General features: G+C 48.1%; 2 protein-coding genes across 8 annotated transcripts in view; one reads left to right on the top strand and one right to left on the bottom strand.

Moving 5' to 3' along the window:
- Nucleotides 1-18,815, top strand: part of DNAJA3 (DnaJ heat shock protein family (Hsp40) member A3) — a 33,520-nt gene that overhangs the window by 7,337 nt on the left and 7,368 nt on the right. For 3 of the 4 annotated variants that reach the window (XM_030798835.1, XM_030798833.1, XM_030798834.1), the window contains exons 2-9: nucleotides 2,626-2,759; nucleotides 5,643-5,726; nucleotides 9,557-9,757; nucleotides 10,453-10,605; nucleotides 11,204-11,351; nucleotides 12,882-12,946; nucleotides 15,927-16,055; nucleotides 18,117-18,232. In XM_030798835.1, coding sequence (XP_030654695.1) covers nucleotides 2,626-2,759; nucleotides 5,643-5,726; nucleotides 9,557-9,757; nucleotides 10,453-10,605; nucleotides 11,204-11,351; nucleotides 12,882-12,946; nucleotides 15,927-16,055; nucleotides 18,117-18,232 — 1,030 coding nt within the window. The remainder of the gene's footprint in view (nucleotides 1-2,625; nucleotides 2,760-5,642; nucleotides 5,727-9,556; nucleotides 9,758-10,452; nucleotides 10,606-11,203; nucleotides 11,352-12,881; nucleotides 12,947-15,926; nucleotides 16,056-18,116; nucleotides 18,233-18,815) is intronic. The other variant, XM_030798836.1, reaches the window with a different exon arrangement.
- Nucleotides 14,658-15,197, bottom strand: LOC100599256 (ubiquitin-conjugating enzyme E2 C-like). Of its 4 annotated transcripts, none has more exons than XM_012497289.2 (2): nucleotides 14,913-15,197; nucleotides 14,658-14,840 (listed from the first exon to the last, which is right to left on the bottom strand). In XM_012497289.2, exons 1-2 carry the CDS (start codon nucleotides 15,195-15,197, stop codon nucleotides 14,658-14,660), a joined length of 468 nt encoding a protein of 155 aa, XP_012352743.1. The 4 variants fall into 4 exon arrangements, with proteins under 4 accessions (XP_012352743.1, XP_012352746.1, XP_012352745.1 ...); XM_012497292.2 differs by having other exon boundaries at nucleotides 14,658-14,867; nucleotides 15,045-15,197; XM_012497291.2 differs by having other exon boundaries at nucleotides 14,658-14,980; nucleotides 15,062-15,197.

Below are 18,815 nucleotides of genomic sequence, written 5' to 3'. Positions count from 1 at the left end.
TTAGTAGAGACAAGATTTCACCGTGTTGGCCAGCTTGGTCTCAAACTCCTGGCCTCAAGTGATCCACCCGCCTCGGCCTCCCAGAGTGCTGGGATTACAACAGGCGTGAGCCACCTTGCCCGGCCTAGAGTTGTTTCTCATGCAAACCTAAGGGGTTCTTTGTTTAACATTTGCAGTGGCTCCGTATTGCCCTTAGGATAAAATCCAGACTCCTTAGCATAGCTCTAAGGCCCTTCCTATTCCTAGGCCCCATTAATCGTTATCATCTCTAACCACCACTGCCACCACATACACAGTCTCTAGTTTAGTTATAGGCATAAATCTGTATGGATTCAAAGTCCTCTTTAGCCTATTTCTGTCTCTCCTTTTTTTCCATGTCATAAGTTTATTTACAAACATATCTAGTATGCCATATAAGTTCAAGTCTTTGATCTATTTATTTATTTATTTTAATAGAGACAGGGTCTCTGTTGCCCTGGCTGGTTTCGAACTCCTGGGCTCAAGCAATCCTCACGCCTCAGGTTCCCAAAGTGCTGGGATTATAGGCGAGAGCCACTGGGCCCAGGCTTATTTTTATTTCTTTTTTTGTTTCTGTGATGGAGTTTCGCTCTCGTTGCCCAGGCTGGAGTGCAATGGCGCGATCTTGGCTCACTGCAACCTCTGCCTCCCAGGCTCAAGCGATTCTCTTGCTTCAACCTCCTTACTAGCTGGGATTACAGGCATGCGCCACCACGCCCAGCTAATTTTGTATTTTTAGTAGAGACGGGGTTTCTCCATTTTGGTCAGGCTGGTCTCAAACTCCGGACCTCAAGTGATCCACCCACCTTGGCCTCCCAAAGTGCTGGGATTACAGGTATGAGCCACCACACCCGGCCCGGCTTATTCACTTTTTAAACAGATTTCACCTATTAAAACACTCTTCCAGTCTGGGCGTGGTGGCACACGCCTGTAGTCCCAGTTACTTGGGAGGCTGAGGCAGGATAATCGCTTGAACCCAGGAGGCGGAGGTTGCAGTGAGCCAAAATCGCACCATTGCACGCCAGTCAGGGCAACAAGAGCGAAACTCCGTCTCAAAAAAACAAAGAAACAAAAAGCCTGCTGAGCACGGTGGCTCACGCCTGTAATCCCAGCACTTTGGGAGGCCGAGGCAGGCGGATTACGAGGTCAGGAGATCGAGACCATCCTCGCTAACACAGTGAAACCCCGTCTCTACTAAAAACACAAAAAAATTATCCGGGCGTGGTGGCGGGTGCCCGTAGTCCCAGCTGCTTGGGAGGCTGAGGCAGGAGAATGGCGTGAACCCGGGAAGCAGAGCTTGCAGTGAGCCAGGATCACGCCACTGCACTCCACCCTGGGCGACAGAGTGAGACTCCGTCTGAAAAAAAAAAAAAAAAAAACCTGCTCTTCCTATCTGTTAAACGGATGAACTAAAACATCCTTGTTTTTTAAGCAGTTGGTGTCTTGCTATTTAAAAAGGTGCTGTGAATCCAGATCCAAAGTACGAAGTCATCCTAGTTAGTAACCGCCACTTGTTTTCCACTGAAAATGGCAAATGCTTTCCTGGGCAGCTCAGCCAGTTTCTGCAGCTTAACAGCTGATGCCTAGAAGTTCTTCCCCGACCATCTTAGATTGAGTTGTCACTGGTTCTCAGCAGGGGACACTTTTACTTCCCAGGGGACATTTGGCAATGCCTGGAGACAGGGAGTTCTCTACTGGCATCTAGTGGGTGGAGACCTGAGTTTCTGGTGAATGTCTGGAGTAGCGCTTGAACGTCTGTATTTTCATCAATCTGATGATGCTGTTGGTCCAGGGAGCACAATCTTGAGAACTGCTCCTTAGGTAGATACCCAAGGCTGCGAGATAGAGGGAAAAGAAAGTGGGGAGCTGTTAAGCATTAAGTGTGACAGAAGAATATGAGAATGTGAAAATACCTAGCAAATGGTAAGTGCTCATGTGGCATAAGGTGGGGAGCTGAATCCCTTTTTAATCATCTCCCAGTCAGGAGTATTATTTCTTTAGTGGTGTACTGAGACCACTCCAGTAGTATAAGCCAGGAGAATCAGCCTCATCCAATACTCTGACATTGTTTAATATTAATTGAATACTGTGGCTTCTTTAGCCATTATTGAAGTGCATTAGGGAACAGCCCTAAAGCCATAGCCTGTGTATTGGTCTATTCTCATGCAGCTAATAAAGACATACCTAAGACTGGGTGAATTTTAAAGGAAAGAGGTTTAATTAACTCACAGTTCAGCATGGCTGGGGAGGCCTCAGCGATCGTGGTGGAAGGGGAAGCAAACACATCCTTCTTAACATGGCAGCAGGAAGAATGAGCAAAAGGGTGAAAAGCCCCTCATAAAACTATCAGATCTCGTGAGATCTTATTATCGCCAGACCAGCATGGAGGTAACCGCCCCTGTGGTTCAATTACCTCCCATCAGGTCCCTCCCATGACACTTGGGGATTATGGGAACTAAAATTCTAGATGAGATCTGGGTGGGGACACAGCCAAACCCTATCAGTTTGTTTGTTCCTTCACAGATACAGCCTGGTGGGTCATGTACTCACAGTTTTCTTTTGTTGAGAACATTCCCAGAGTGATTTTCTTTGTTTTTTCCTTTTTAGGAACAAAACATTACCCTTTCATTTGTACTGCCTCCTTCCACACGAGTGCCCCTTTGGCCAAAGAAGATTATTACCAGATATTAGGAGTGCCTCGAAATGCCAGCCAGAAAGAGATCAAGAAAGCCTATTATCAGGTCTGTATGGAAGTCACATTTTGGTGACCAAATTGTAGAAGGAATGTTGTTGATCCCATCTGATCCTGATCAGTACGGCGTATGTGCCCATATGGATAGGTCTCATGAGCTGATAGTATAGAAGGGTGTGATAAAGCTGGACTTTGCTAGACTGTTTTTCGGTGCACAATGCCATAGAGGTTGGTGCTTCAGAAAAAAGAGGTGAGTCCAAACCAGACATTTTAAAAAGTTTTTTTTTTTCCAGAGCTGTTTTCATAATTAAATTTAATCTGTATTTTCTGAATCAGTAGGTACGCTAGTCTAAGTTTTAGGTAGTCATTCTTTGCATCCAGATAAAAGTTTATAGGTTTAGAATTACTTCCTTTACTTTCTTTTTTTTTTTTTTTTGAGATGGAGTCTCACTCCGTCGCCTAGGCTGGAGTGCAGTGGTGCAATCTTGGCTCACCACAACCTCTGCCTCCTGGGTTCAAGCAATTCTCCTGTCTCCGCCTCCCAAGTAGCTGGGACTACAGGCACCCGCCACCACGCCCGGCTAATTTTTTTGTGTTTTTGGTAGAGACAGGGTTTCACTTTGTTGGTCAGGCTGGTCTTAAACTCCTGACCTTAGGTGATCCACCTGCCTCAGCCTCCCAAAGTGCTGGGATTACAGGCGTGAGCCACTCCGCCTGGCCCTTTCTTAACCTGGAAGATGTGAAATTCCCATTTTCGTATCCCAGGGTGTATTAGGGTAGTTAGGGTAGCTGAGTAAAGTTGTATACGAGATGTCTACACCACTGCTTCCTAGACCCTTGGTTTGCTCTGACCAATAAAATAATATTGGAGGCACCATTGTAGGATTGGCAGCTTTTTATAAGTGCACACTTCACTGGAGTTGTGCATCTGTCACCACAGTCAACTTTAGGACATTTTCATTACCTCAAAAAGAAACCCTGTATTCATTAGCACTCCCCTTCCATTGTCCTCTCTCCCCGGTCCCTGGCAGATGCTAACCTGCATTCTGCCTCTTCGGATTCGCCTGTTCTGAATATTCATATACAGGGAATCATACGATATGTATCCTTTTGTGTGTCTTGGCTTCTTTCATTCATATAATGTTTTCAGGGTTCATCTGTGTTATAGCTTGTGTCAATACTTCATCCCTTTTCATGGTCAAATAATCTGTTGCATGGATTGATCACATTTTGTTTATTCATCGTTTGATGGACATTTGGATATTATCCACTTTTTGCTATCAATGAACAGTGCTGCTACATAGACATTCATATGTAAGTTTCTGTGTAGACATGTTTTCAGTTCTCTTGGATATTTAGGAGTATAGTTGCTGAGTCATATGGTAACTGGATGTTTAACCTTTTGAGAAGCTGCCAGCCTTTTTCAAAGCAGCTGCGCCATTTTACATTCCCATCAGCAGCATGTGAGGTCCATGATTTCTCCACATCCCAGTGAACACTTATTAGTATCATCTGTCTTTTTAATTACTACCCTAGTGAATATGAAATGCTATCTCATTAGAGTTTCGATTTGCTTTTTCCCTGGTGACTAATGATGTTGAGCATCTTGTGCATGTTGGCTATTACTATGTCTTCGGAGAAATGTGTGTTTGGATCCATTGCCCACTTTTAACTGGGTTGTCTTTTTTTTTAATTGGGTTGTAATGGAATGAACAGAGGCATGGGGACAGGAAGCAGAGATCCTGGCCTGTGAATAGCGAATGGCTTGTCTCTTCCTGAGCTCAAGAGTTAGGTGCCTGATCCAAGAGTGGGAAAAGATTGAAAAGATGGAGGCTGAGTTGAACTCACATGACAGTTGATTTGAGGCCCTTAGCAAGTGCTAGAGACATAATTTAAGAGAAAGACTTAATTTAGAGAACCATTCAAGTTTTTAGGCATGGAAGTAAAAAGATCAGGTAAAGCTGTAGCAATTACTGTATTTTATTTACTTACAAAAATAATTGAAACAGCAGAGACGTCTATTTATTCAGTCATTTTCTTCCCTTTTTTAAAATTTTTTCTTTTTTCAGTCAGAGTCTCACCCTATTGCTCAGGCTGGAGTGCAGTGGTGCAATCTTGGCTCACTGCAACCTCTGCCTCCCGGGCTTAAGCAATTCTCCTGCCTCAGCCTCCCAAGTACCTGTGTTTATAGGCATGTGTGACCACACCTGGCTAATTTTTGTATTTTTAGTAGAGATGGGGTTTCGCCGTGTTGGCCAGGCTGGTCTCAAACTCCTGACCTCTGTTGATCACCCAGCTCAGCATCTCAAAGTGCTGGGATAACAGGCATGAGCCACTGCGCCCGGCCCCCTTTTTAAAAATTTGTTTTTCTTTTTTGTTCATTTACCTATTCTAAGCCATGCTGGGTGCTAAGGGCAAAGATACATCAGAATCAGTTCCTGCCCTCAAGTTAAGAGATGGATACATTAAAACAGATCATTATTATTATTATTTTGTGGAGCGGACAGAATCTCCCTCTGTCACCTAGGCTGGAGTGCAGTGCCTCGATCTCTGCTCACTGCAACCTCCACCTCCCAGGTTCGAACGTGATTCTTGTGTTTCAGCCTCCTGAGTAGCTGGGACCACAGGCATGTGCCACCATGCCTGACTAATTTTTTGTATTTTTGGTGGAGAGGGGTTTCGCCATGTTGCCCAGGCTGGTCTTGAACTCCTGAGCTTAAGTGATCTGCCTGCCTTCACTTCCCAAAGTGTTGGGATTACAAGCGTGAGCTACTGCACCCAGCCGAGAGACAACTTTTATAAAGGGAACATAATTATGACTGGTATTTGGGGTTCTGTTGTATCTGGGGTTTTGTTGTATCTGGGGTTTTGTTGTATCTGGTATTGGGGGTTCATGTTGTATCTGGAGTAATTTATCATGTTTTTCCCTTAGCTTGCCAAGAAGTATCACCCTGACACAAATAAGGATGATCCCAAAGCCAAGGAGAAGTTCTCCCAGCTGGCGGAAGCCTATGAGGTAATATGACTTTGGTGCATGCGGTCACTGCTGTTCAGTTATGTGTATGAATCAAAGGTTCCATTGCTACCTGGGACAGCCTGGTGTGTCATACAGTCCAGTGTGAAGGCCATGTCCCTGCACCAAGTCATCTTGTTAAAAAAATAAAAAAGAGAGAGATTCCAGGCCAAGCATGGTGGCTCACTCCTGTAGTCCTAGCACTTTGGGAGGCTGAGGCAGGAGGATCACTTGACCTCAGGAGTTGGCTTGACCCTAGCAGTTTGAGACCAGCTTGGGCAATGTAGTAAGATCCCGCCTCTACAAAAAAAAAAAAAAAAATCACCAGGCATGGTGGTGGTGCGCCTGTAAACCCAGCTACTTGGGAGGCTGAGTCAGGTTCATCACTTGAGGGGCTCAAGGCTGCAGTGACCCATGATGCCATGATTGTGCCGTAGCACTATGGTCTGGGCAACAGAACAAGACCTTCTCCCAAAAAAAAAAAAAAAAATTCTAAGACTAACTTGGAATCTCAGTGAAGAACAGGATACAGGCCGGGCGCGCTGGCTCATGCCTGTAATCTCAGCGCTTCAGGAGGCCAAGGCAGGCGGATCACAAGGTCAGGAGATCGAGACCATCCTGGCTAACATGGTGAAACTCCCTCTCTACTAAAAATACAAAAAAATTAGCTGGGCGTGGCAGCGTGTGCCTGTAGTCCCAGCTCCTCGGGAAGCTGAGGCAGGAGCATGGCGTGAACCCGGGAGGCAGAACTTGCAGTGAGCTGAGATTGCGCCACTGCACTCCAGCCTGGGCGACAGAGCGAGACTCCATCTCAAAAAAAAAAAAAAAACAGGATCCAATAATCTGTACTAATAAAGTTGCCCGGTAATTTAGGTTTGTAGCTGATTTGGGAATTCACAGTTGGATTAATTAAGTCAGCCCTTATTCAATGACACCCCCTTCCTCCACCTCAGGGCATCAGTGCTTTTTGGAGATAGCGGTTATTGTAAAAGTAGAAGCCCATTATTGTCCTATAAGAATTTTCAATGTAATCAGAGGACAAAGCGTACATCTCTGAAAACAGCTATTGACCACTTCCATAGTTTTCTGAAAGTAGACCTTTTCCCCAGATTTTTTGACCATCTTTTTTGTTTTTGGTTAAGGGACAGTGTCCCTCTATGTTTCCCAGGCTGGCCTTGAACTCCTGGGCTCAAGAGATCCTCCTGCCTCGGCCTCTCAAAGTGCTAGGATTATAGGTGCAAGGCACCACAGCTGGCCGACTTTGGCCGTCCTAAAGGGGTTCAGGATATACAGGAGCTCATATATCTTCGGGAGCAGACAGCCACGTACAAGAACAGTCTCAACTCAGTAAATCTTTTTTGAGTAAATATCTGTCAACTAGATCTAATGAAAGGTTTATTTACTAGTGTAATTTTAAAATAATATGTTTTTATTAAGTAGCTCAAACTAATTGATACCATAACTAGAGAGTCTTGGAACCTGCTTCTGTGGAAGATAAAATTAGTTTTTTTTTTTTAAGAGTTGAGGTCTCAGCCAGGTGAGGTGGCTCACGTCTATAATCCCTATAATCCCAGCACTTTGGGAGGCCAAGGCAGGCGGATCACGAGGTCAGGAGTTCGAGACCAGCCTGGCCAAGAGACCGGCCTGGCCAATATGGTGAAACTCCGTCTCTACTAAAAATACAAAAATTAGCCAGGTGTGGTGGTGGGCGTCTGTAATCCCAGCTATTCAGGAGGCTGAGGCAGGAGAGTTGCTTGAACCCGGGAGGCATCAGTGAGCTGAAGATTGCGCCATTGCACTCCAGCCTGGGCAACAGAGCGAGACTCCCAATCCAAAAAAAAAAAGAGTTGAAGTCTCACTCTGTTGTCTGGGCTGGAGTGTAGTGGCAAGATCACGGCTCACTGCAGCCTCAAACTCTTGGGCTCAAGCAGTTTTCCTGCCTCAACCTCAACTTCCTGAGTAGCTGGGACTACAGGTTCCCGACTGCACCCAGAAGATTCAGTTTTTAGTGGGATGGGGGAGTGTTATTCTTGTGAATGTGTTTTTCCACATGGTTAGTTGATTTTGTGTTTCTGCCAGGGGGATGAGTATTGGAGAGTCCTAATCCACCATTTTGCTGACTTCTGTCTCCAAGGGGGGTGTTATTAAAAGGACCGAGCCTCAGAACCTAAGAGCAGCAATTCCTTGGGAAGGGCTGGAACCAGGAGATAAAAGCCACCAGGAAGTCATGAACTCCTACCTGTCTCCTTCTTCTTTGGCATCTTAACTGGGTGCCCTAAAAATTACCCTAGACACCAAGCTGTCCTCCACCTGCTTTCTTAGTCCCCCTCCATTCTAGGTGGAAGTGTCTTTTCCTTTGGAGGAAGCGTACTCTTTTCTCTTTGGCCTTAAGGACAGTGCCTATTTTTTTGAGACAGGGTCTCACTTTGTTGCCCAGGCTGGAGTGTAATGGTGCAATGACGGCTCACTGCAGCCTCAACCTCAACGTCCGTGCTCAAGCAATGCTCCCACCTCAGCCTCCCAGGTACCTGGAACTATAGGCGTGCACCACCATTCTTGGTTAATTTTTTTGTATTTTTCTTGTGATGGGGTTTCACCATGTTGCCCAGGCTGGTCTTTAACTCATGAACTCAAGCAGTCTACCTGCCTTGGCCTCCCAAAGTCCTGGGATTACAGGTGTGAGCCACCATACTCAGCCTAGGGCAGTGTCTTTTTAATTAAAGAAAAAAAAAGTAAGACAAACACATAAAAAAAAGATACAAAGTGAGGGCCAGGCACGGTGGCTCATGCCTATAATCCCAGCACTTTGGGAGGCTGAGGCGGACGGATCACGAGGTCAAGAGGTCGAAACCATCCTGGCAAACGTGGTGAAACCCTATCTCTATTAAAAATACAAAAAAATTAGCTGGGCGTGGTAGCGCATGCCTTTAGTCCCAGCTACTCGGGAGGCTGAGGCAGGAGAATCACTTGAATCCCGGAGGCAGAGGTTGCAGTGAGCCGAGATCGCGCCAGTGCACTCCAGCCTGGTGACAGAGCGAGACTCTGTCTCAAAAAAACAAACAAAAAAAAGATACAAAGTGAATACTTCATTTTTTCTTACCCCTCCCTAATCCCCCTTTTTGAGGTAGTTAGTCCTTATTAATAGTTTTGTGGGCCAGGCCCAGTGGCTCATGCCTGTAATCCCAGTATTTTGGGAGATTGAAGGGGGAGGATCGCTTGAGGCCAGGAGTTTGAAAGCAGCCTGGGCAACATAGCAAGACCCAGTCTCTACAAAAACTTAAAACAATTTGCCAGGCCTGGTGGTGTGCACCTGTAGACCCAGCTACTCGGGAGGCTGAGGCAGGAGGATTGCTTCAACCTGGGAGGTTGAGGCTGCAGTGAGCTAGGATTGCACCACTGCTGTTGTCGTTGCTGTTACTTCTACCTGTTACTCCGGTTGTTCTGGCTTCCAGAAGACCTGTCGATAAAGGTAAGGGTAGGAAGCATAAATTCTCTATGAGGTAATGTCTCCTGAGGAGAGTGGTGAATGTGAATCTGTGAAGAATCCAGGGTGCCTGTGAGGCCGAGTGAGGATCAACACAAGCATTTCCCCAGCATGGGAGAGTTCGTGAGACTTTTGGAAGCACTTCACTCCGTACACTTAGCATTCAGTTTGGTCATCTCGTCCCTCTTCTAGGTGCTAAAGTCGCAGGCCCACCCCAATCTCATAGGATGTGTTTGCACATAGGGCCACTTAGTAAACGTTATGGCTGCCTTATTTGCTGTGAACTCTCGTCTGTATTCCTGAGCCTTGGTAGACCCGGGATGCCCAGTGGCTCTGCTTTTCACTGTAGGTTTTGAGTGATGAGGTGAAGAGGAAGCAGTACGATGCCTATGGCTCTGCAGGCTTCGATCCTGGGGCCAGCGGCTCCCAGCATAGCTACTGGAAGGGAGGCCCCACTGTGGACCCCGAGGAGCTGTTCAGGAAGATCTTTGGCGAGTTCTCATCCTCTTCATTTGGAGATTTCCAGACTGTGTTTGATCAGCCTCAGGAAGTAAGTTCCTCACTTTGAAGAATTATTCAAATTTTAGACTAAGTATGAGTCAAACAAATTTTTTTATCAGTTTCTGTTTCTCAGAAAGGCAAGGCAGCTTAAATGGAATGATCTGGAGGCAGCCATTTTAGTAGAAAATAATTTCGGTATTTGAAAAATCGCATAGGTAGTAATGAGTACCTCCATTCTGATGGTATTCTTAACAGTTGCATAATCAGGTAGCACCTAAGGCTTTCAGAGCCCATGATGAGGGTGTGAGTGTTATCTCTCATCTGCTACAGTATTCCAGGAGAGCTCTATCCGGTGGGAAGGCACTGCTGATCTTCTCTCATTTATGTCCTTATAAGACACTGTCAGAGTGGAAGAGAGAGGAGATATATTTATGATCTAAGTTATGATTGTGGATCATTCAGGCTGTTTTTAAGTGCCATGTACGAGTATTTATCTGTGAACATTTTCAGTTTGTTGAAAGCACATTTTCATTTAACTCATACATTATCTCTTAAAAATCCCAAAAAGCAGGGCAGAATTCGTTCAGTGAGTCCTACCTATGCTTACTTGGCAGAGTGCAAGTAAGTACAGTGGTGAAAGAGTGACTGAAAATGTGGGCCAGTACCCTCCTTTCCCTTTAGAGCCAAGCGTCAGTTTTGGTCGTTGCAAACAAAAGTTGACAGGCTGTCCCTTGGTTTCTTTAGTACTTCATGGAGTTGACATTCAATCAAGCTGCAAAGGGGGTCAACAAGGAGTTCACCGTGAACATCATGGACACTTGTGAGCGCTGCAACGGCAAGGGGAACGAGCCCGGCACCAAGGTGCAGCATTGCCACTACTGCGGCGGCTCCGGCATGGTAAGGGTCTGCCCGAGACTCCACCTCCCACAGCTTGCGCCACTGACCGTGAGAAGAGCTGGTTGTGGCACTGCTCCCAGAGAACTTATGCTGGGAGCAGGGGGAGTTGGTGCACTCAGCCTGGCTGTCTTTCCCCCGTGACCCTGAGGAGACGAGCCTGTGCTCCTCCTTCCCTGGCACCACAGGCTCAGCAACCAGAGCACAGCAGCTCTGGGGGCGGGGCGGGGGATTGCATCCAGTTGTCACTTTCTTCTTTATTTTTCTAACAATTGCTTTTGTAATTCAAAGGGAAATAATCTTTTTTAAATGTACTGCTCAGCTCCCAGGAGTCTTCAGGTACTTCTGTGGAGAGGCGGTATCATATTTTTCAGTGTCGTGTGGTCAAGTTGATGATCTGGAGCGCAGAAGTTTGTGTGTTCTAGAAAATCAGATGAACAGATTGAGGCCCTGCACCTGGGTTCCTAGGCAGTGTGTTTGAGTGCACATGCACATAAAAAACAAGCCTTAAAGAGACATTTTTCTTATGCACATTGTGGTCCCAGAACCACCCATCGGTTTACCTGCCTACTTCGGTTACCATGTTTCTTGTTTTTATCAGGAAACCATCAACACGGGCCCTTTTGTGATGCGTTCCACCTGTAGGAGATGTGGTGGCCGCGGCACCATCATCATATCGCCCTGTGTGGTCTGCAGGGGAGCAGGACAAGCCAAGCAGAAAAAGCGAGTGATGGTCCCTGTGCCTGCAGGTGGGTGCTTGGGCCTGCCATGTCCAGGAGCTTGGAGAGGGCAGATAGGGCTGAGGCCACTGCACTGTGTGGAGAGGGCAGAAAGGGCTGAGGCCACCGCACTCTGTGGAGAGGGCGGAAAGGGCTGAGGCCACCATGCTGTGTGTGAGTGGGCTCTTGGTAGAAGTTATGGTTGAGGCCCTGGAGCCCCAGGCTGGAGGAGGAACTGGAGTCTCCTTGAGTCTTTCTGTTTGTGCCAGTTATCCTTAAAATCTACACTTTGCATGTCACACTGGGGAGAAGAGACCTGACGTGCCTACTCTGCTTCTTCCAGGTGAGGGAGCAGCTTCCAACCCCCGGGCTCCTCTCTCCTCTGTCTTAGTCACTGAAGCCATCATTGTCCCTACTGCCACCCTGTCTACATCAGCCCCACGGATCCCACTTCCCACTCCATGTCTACTGTTCCCTTGCCTGAAACTCACTTTCTGCTTTCTTTTTTGGGTTAACTTTATTCATCTTGGGGATCCCAGCTTGAGTATCCCTTCCCTAGCTAGCCTCACACCCTCCTCCCTGTTCTTTTTTTTTTTTTTGAGACGGAGTCTCGCTCTGTCACCCAGGCTAGAGCTCAGCGGCCCGATCTCGGCCCACTACAAGCTCTGCCTCCCGGGCTCAAGCCATTCTCCTGCCTCAGCCTCCCGAGGAGCTGGGACTACAGGCACCTGCCACCACGCCTGGCTAATTTTTTGTATTTTTAGTACAGATGGGGTTTCACCATGTTAGCCAGGATGGTCTCCTTCTCCTGACCTCGTGATCCACCCACCTTGGCCTCCCCAAGTGCTGGGATTACAGGCGTGAGCCACGGCGCCCGGCCTGCTTTACTATTCTTTAGATGTCCCTTTCTCTAGAGTTGTGAGCATTTCCATTGAAGAACATGTCTCTGTTTGTAATTATGCATTAATGCTATCGTTTGGTTAACACCCATCACCCCAGTCAGACCACGAACTTCCTGAGGTACTGCATAGACCAGGCCTGAGGCAGGTGCTCAGTCAGCAGGTGTCTGTGTTGCATCTCTGGAACGTTACCCATGTGCCTCTTAGATAATCACATCGTTCCTCGTTAATAAGAAACAGGAGTGGGGAAGAAGCTGTGGGTTACAAATGGATCTTGGGTGGGAAGTGCTGTGGGAGGTCTCACAATAACTGCTCTCTTTCTTTTTTTTTCTTTTTCTTTTTTTTTTTTTTTTTTTTTTAAGATGGAGTCTTGCTCCGTTTCCAGGCTGGAGTGCAGTGGAGCGATCTCGGCTCACTGCAGCCTCCACCTCCTGGGTTCAAGCGATTCTCTTCCCTCAGCCTCCTGAGTAGCTGGGACTACAGGCGTGAACCACCACGCCCAGTTAATTTTTAGTAGAGACTGGGTTTCACCATTGTTGGCCAGGATGGTCTTGATCTTTTGATGTCATGATCTGCCCGCCTTGGCCTCCCAAAGTGCTGGGATTACAGGCATGAGCCACCGCATCCTGCCTAACTGCTCCCTTTCTAATGTCCCTTGTAGGAGTCGAGGATGGCCAGACCGTGAGGATGCCTGTGGGAAAAAGGGAAATTTTCATTACGTTCAGGGTAGGTGCTCTGCCCCGCACAGCTTCTGTTGGGCTCTTCCTCTCTTCGGATGGGTGTGGCTGAGGCTGTTCCCACGCGGTCAAAGATTCACAGGAACATGTCTTGCCATTCATGTTTCTGAGGGGCACAGTGGCCACCTAGATGCGGTTTTTAGCCATCTGTTACCTTCAAGATTCTGTGCCTTGTGTGGAGAGAAGACAACTTCTTCAAGATGTTAACAAGTTAGAAATACAGGTCACATAAAAATACAGAAAACATCTTGTGTTTTTATGATAAGATTGTTGATGAGGCAGTGAGTGTGAAAGTTACAATTTTACATACTGTATAGAGGGGCAAACCTTGCTTTTCTGAGATGGTGGAAACATTAATGAAGACAATGCCTTCTACTGGCAATTGCCCTCCTATGTGTACACCTGAGAAAAATCCACACAAGCCTAGCAGGTGATAGGTACAAAGGGGTGCGTGAGAGTCCTGTCCATGGTAGCAAGACACAGCCTTCCTCCAACAAGAGAATGGCTCAGTGAGCCGTGGTGGTCAGAGGCTGCTGCAGGGCAGTCGGAAGGAAAAAGTAAGAGCTGCACTCAAGGGGTGCTCCAGGCATTGCGGGTACAGAGAGCAGGGATGGAAGGCAGCTTGCCAGTGGCTGTAGGGCCTCAGAGACCATCTAGGTAAAGTTTTAAAGCATGTGAGATGGCATTATGTATTATTTAGGGACATGGAAATACATAGTAAATAGAAGCTCGTAGGAATGATAAATGCTAAAGTCAGGGTCGTGGTTAGCTGAGGAGGGCAAGACTCACCTGTGTTTATGATGTTTTATTTTATTTTACTTTATTTTCTGAGGTAGGGTCTTGCTTTGTTGCCTACGATGAAATGCAGTGGGGCGATCTTGGCTCACTGCAGCCTCAGACTCCCTGGGCTCAGGTGATCCTCCCACCTCAGCCTCCTGAGTAGCTGGGAGTACAGGCGCACGCCACCAGGCCTGGCTGACTTTTGTATTTTTAGTAAAGATAGGGTTTCACCATGTTGCCCAGGCGGGTCTCAAACCCCAGGGCTCAAATGTTCCACCCATCTTGGCCTCCCAAAGTGCTGGGATTACAGGTATGAGCCACTGTGCCTGGCCTGTGATATTTTGTTACCTCCACTGGGTTGTGGGTATGACATGCTTGTTATATTATTTACTCTGCCTTTTTTTTTTCTTTTTTTGTCTGGAAACAGAGTCTTGCTCTGTTGCCCAGGCTAGAGTGCAGTGGCATGATCTCAGCTCACTGCAACCTCCACCTCCCAGGTTCAAGCAATTCTCCTGCCTCAGCCTCCTGAGTAGCTGGGACTACAGGCATGCACCACCACACCCAGGTAATTTTTGTATTTTTAGTAGAGATGGGGTTTCACCATGTTGGCAGGCTGGTCTCGAATTCCTGACCTCAGGTGATCCACCCACCTTAGCCTCCCAAAGTGCTGGGATTACAAGCATGAGCCACCGCAGCCGGCCTATACTTTCTTTTTTTTTTTTTTTTTTTTTTTTTTTAAAAAGGGCAAAAATGCATTTATTTAATATACATCACAAGGGCTCAACCGAGGCTTAATTTAAAAGACCAAAACAAAAATACCACAGCTCAAGATACAGAGTCCTATACAGAAATCATAAAAAGGACAGACCATCTAAGGAAAAATTAAAAAGACAACACAAGGACAGGCTGGGCAGCCTGGGTCAGGGCTCCTGGCTGGTGACCTGCTTTGAGTAGGTTTCTTGCAGGTACTTCTTAAAAGCTGTGGGGTTTTTCCAGAGCTCGGCAGCATGCGTGTTCAAGGGACTATCAATGTTGGGTTCTGCTAGAAGGCTCTGGATGGAGAGCAGAATGGTCCTGACGTCATACAGGGCAGACCACTTTTCCTTCAGGATGTCCAGGCATATGTTACCCTGGGTGTCCACGTTGGGGTGATAGCAGGGCGTGAGAAACTTCACCGTGGGCGCATTGTAAGGGTAGCCACTGGGGAGCTCTAGCAAGAGCTTATACCTCAGGTCTTCATATACTGTTCCAGCTGCTCCATGGATGGTCCCTACCCATTTGAAAAGGTTGTCTGATTCAGGGAAGGCAGAAATCCCTTTATCGCCAGACATCATGAGGGTCATCAGCTCCTGCTGTAGCCTTTTGCCCATGGGACCCCGGGCGGCGCCCCCGCTCGGCTCAGCTCCTTTACGGGCGGCGGCAACGCTAGTGGCGGCTGGGTCGCGGTTTTGGGAAGCCATCCGGGCGGCGTTGGCAGAGAGACAGGAACTCGGAGAACACGACTGCAACTCTATACTTTCTAATAAAGTAAGATTTTTTTTTTTTTTTTTTTTTTTTTTTTTGAGATGGAGTCTCGCTCTGTTGCTCAGGCTGGAGTGCAGTGGTGTGATCTCTGTTCAATGCAAACTTCATTTCCCAGGTTCAAGTGGATCTCCTGCCTCAGCCTCCTGAGTAGCTGGGATTACAGGTGCCCGCCACCACACCTGCTAATTTTTGTATTTTTAGTAGAGATGGGGTTTCACCACGTTGGCCAGTCTGGTCTCAAACTCCTGACCTCAGGTGATCCACTCGCCTCGGCCTCCCAAAGTGCTGGGATTACAGGTGTGAGCCACTGTGCCTGGCTAAAGTAAGATTAAAAAAAAAAAAAAATTCAAAAGACAGTTTTACATTTTTATTTCCCTTCACGATTGAATGGCTTGATCTGAGACTGAGGAAATCCAGGCGTGCTTCCATTTCAGCGTTTCAAGTGTGTAGAACATTGCAGTGTTGAAATATGTAGAACATGTCATTCCTGGGCCTGGGATGGTGTCACCTTGGTGGAAGGACGGTTCTTTCCCTCAACACTGCGCTTTATGTTTGGAAGGAGTGTGTAGTTTGTCAGGTCTGAGCTTGGGCCTGGCCAGGCACGCAGCTGGTGTTTAGTCTGCAGTGGGCTTATCTTCACATGCATCTGTCATGTTTGGCCTTAGGTGCAGAAAAGCCCTATGTTCCGGAGGGACGGCGCAGACATCCACTCCGACCTCTTTATTTCTATAGCTCAAGCTCTTCTTGGGGGAACAGCCAGAGCCCAGGGCCTGTACGAGACGATCAACGTGACGGTAAGAGGGTGTGTGAGAACACCTTTGTCACCCCTGTAGTTTATTGCTCATTTTCTGAAATGGAAAAGAACTGACCAGTGGCTTGGAACCCATGAGTGACCAGCATGTCGGGGGGCACTCACAGGGGAGGACATGAGGAATTTTAGGCTGCTTCTTGAGTGTGGACCACAAGCCACAGGCCTTGACTCTATAATCGCATGGGAAGCAGTTCCTGGCTGGCATCACTCCCACACTGGTTAGCGGGGCCTGGGAACTAGGCGCACCCAGGACACAGAGGGGTTCACCCTGGGTTGTGTTCTTTGCACTTGCTTCTGTCCAATGTCTGGCTCTGAGAGCAGAAGCCTTGGGGTGCACATCCCTTTTGCCACAGTGATGGCTGCCTGTGTGCTGCCTGCACCTGTCCCCCACCTCTCTCTTGACCTGCCCCGCCAGCTCCTCCCACCTCCAGGCCACATCGTTCTCTGTATTCGCCTCAGAACCTTCTCCATCTTCTTTGTGGGGAACCTTGGGGTAACCTCCACCAAGGAGGTGGGCATTTTGGGCCAAGGCTTTCTCCTCCATCTGGGGGCTATTCCCTGGCTTCTCCAGGGTCCTGTGGTTCCAAGGGCCAGGGAGCGACCTCAGCCACACACCCTGTATTGGCTTTTCCTGCTCCCGAGTTTTCCTGCTTCGCTCCCTCACTCCTGCTTCCTGGGCTCACTTGCCCAAACTCTTGCCCCCTCATCCTAGTCACAGGCTCTGCTCTGGGCAGACCCAACTTAGCTCATTTCCATGTGCTTGTGGGCGGGCTTGGCCCAGAAACCCAAGTGGCAGTTTTTTTTTTTTTTTTTTTGAGATGGAGTCTCGCTTTGTTGTCAGGCGCACGCCACCACACCTGGCTAATTTTTTGTATTTTAGTAGAGACAGGGTCTCACCGTATTTCCCAGGCTGGTCTTCAACTCCTGAGCTCAGGCAGTTCACCCGCCTCGGCCTCCCAAAGTGCTGGGATTACAGGTGTGAGCCACTGCGCCCAGCTCAGTGGCAGTTCGTTCGTTCGTTCTTTCTTTCTTTCTTTCTTTCTTTCTTTCTTTCTTTCTTTCTTTCTTTTTTTTTGAGCAGAGTCTCGCTCTGTTGCCGGGCTGGAGTGCAGTAGCATGATCTTGGCTGATGGCAATCTCTGCCTCCCGGGTTCAAGCAGTTCCCATCTCAGCCTCCTGAGTAGCTGGGCCTACAGGCACGCGCCACCAGGCCTGGCTAATTTTTTGTGTTTTAGTAGAGACGGGGTTTCACCATGTTGGCCAGGAAGGTCTTAGTCTCCTGACCTCATGATCCGCCTGCCTCGGCCCCCCAAAGTACTGGGATTACAGGCGTGAGCCACTGCACCCAGCCTTTTTTTTTTACCCACCCCCCGAGACGGAGTCTTGCTCTGTCAGCCAGAGCTGGAGTGCAATGGCGCAATCTTGGCTCACTGCAACCTCTGCCTCCCTGGTTCAAGCAATTCTCCTGCCTCAGCCTCCTGAGTAGCTGAGATTACAGGTGCACGTTACCATGCCTGGCTGATTTTTGCGTTTTTAGTAGAGATGGGGTTTCACCATGTTGGCCAGGCAGGTCTTGAACTCCTGACCTTGTGATCAGCCCACCTCGACCTCCCAAAGTGATGAGATTACAGGCGTGAGCCAGTGGTAGTTCTTTTCAAGGAATTCCTATCAAGATTGTCTTCATATAGTGAAAACTGTTTTTTTTTTTTTGAGACGGAGTCTTGCTCTGTCACCCAGGCTGGAGTGCAGTGGCCCGATCTCGGCTCACTGCAAGCTCCGCCTCCCGGGTTCACGCCATTCTCCGGCCTCAGCCTCTCCGAGTAGCTGGGACTACAGGCGCCTGCCACCACGCCCGGCTAAGTTTTTTGTATTTTTAGTAGAGACGGGGTTTCACCGTGGTCTCGATCTCCTGACCTTGTGATCCGCCCGCCTCAGCCTCCCAAAGTGCTGGGATTACAAGCGTGAGCCACCGCGCCCGGCAGTGAAAACTTTTTATTTGAGCAACTGGGGACCAGGGGAAACCACAGATTTTCTTTCTTTATAGATCCCCCCTGGGACTCAGACAGACCAGAAGATTCGGATGGGTGGAAAAGGCATCCCCCGGATTAACAGCTACGGCTACGGAGACCACTACATCCACATCAAGATACGAGTTCCAAAGTAAGTGCCCCCTCGGCCATGGCCAAGCCCGCCTGGTCCTGCGGTGGCACTGCCCCTGGAGCTCTGTGGCTTGGGCAGGTCACTGCTCCCTGTAAGTCAGGTGGTTCCTGCCCGAGTTCTTTGTCTGTAAAGTGGACATAATAGAATGGTCGACTTCTTTTTTTTTGAGATGGAGTCTCGCTGTGTCCCCCAGGCTAGAGTGCAGTGGCGCCATCTTGGCTCACTGCAACCTCTGCTTCCCAGGTTCAAGTGATTCTCCTGCCTCAGCCTCCCAAGTAGCTGGGATTACAGGTGCCTGTCACCATGCCCGGCTAATTTTTTTTATTTTTAGTAGAGACGGGGTTTCACCATGTTAGGCAGGGTGGCCTCAATCTCCTGACCTAGTGATCTGCCCACCTTGGCCTCCCAAAGTGCTGGGATTACAGGCGTGAGCCACCATGCCTGGGCAGAATGGTCGACTTCTTGGAGTTGTTGGGAGAATTAAATGAACAACACATAGGAATTGCTTTGCTGCTGCTGCTGCTATTGTTGATTTTCTTCTTTTTTTTTTTTGAGGAGTCTGTCACTGCGTTGCCCAGGCTGG

Source organism: Nomascus leucogenys, chromosome 18, assembly GCF_006542625.1.
Source record: "Nomascus leucogenys isolate Asia chromosome 18, Asia_NLE_v1, whole genome shotgun sequence".
Taxonomy (NCBI): Eukaryota; Metazoa; Chordata; class Mammalia; order Primates; family Hylobatidae; genus Nomascus; species Nomascus leucogenys.
Note: the sequence above shows the minus strand (reverse complement) of the source record. Positions and strands in the feature narration are given on the sequence as shown.

Coding starts and splice junctions, on each gene's coding strand:
- LOC100599256 (XM_012497289.2), bottom strand. CDS start 15,197: ATGGCTTCCCAAAACCGCGACCCAGCCGCCACTAGCGTTGCCGCCGCC. Junction 14,841..14,912: donor ACCCTTACAATGCGCCCACG/GTGAAGTTTCTC, acceptor GACATCCTGAAG/GAAAAGTGGTCTGCCCTGTA.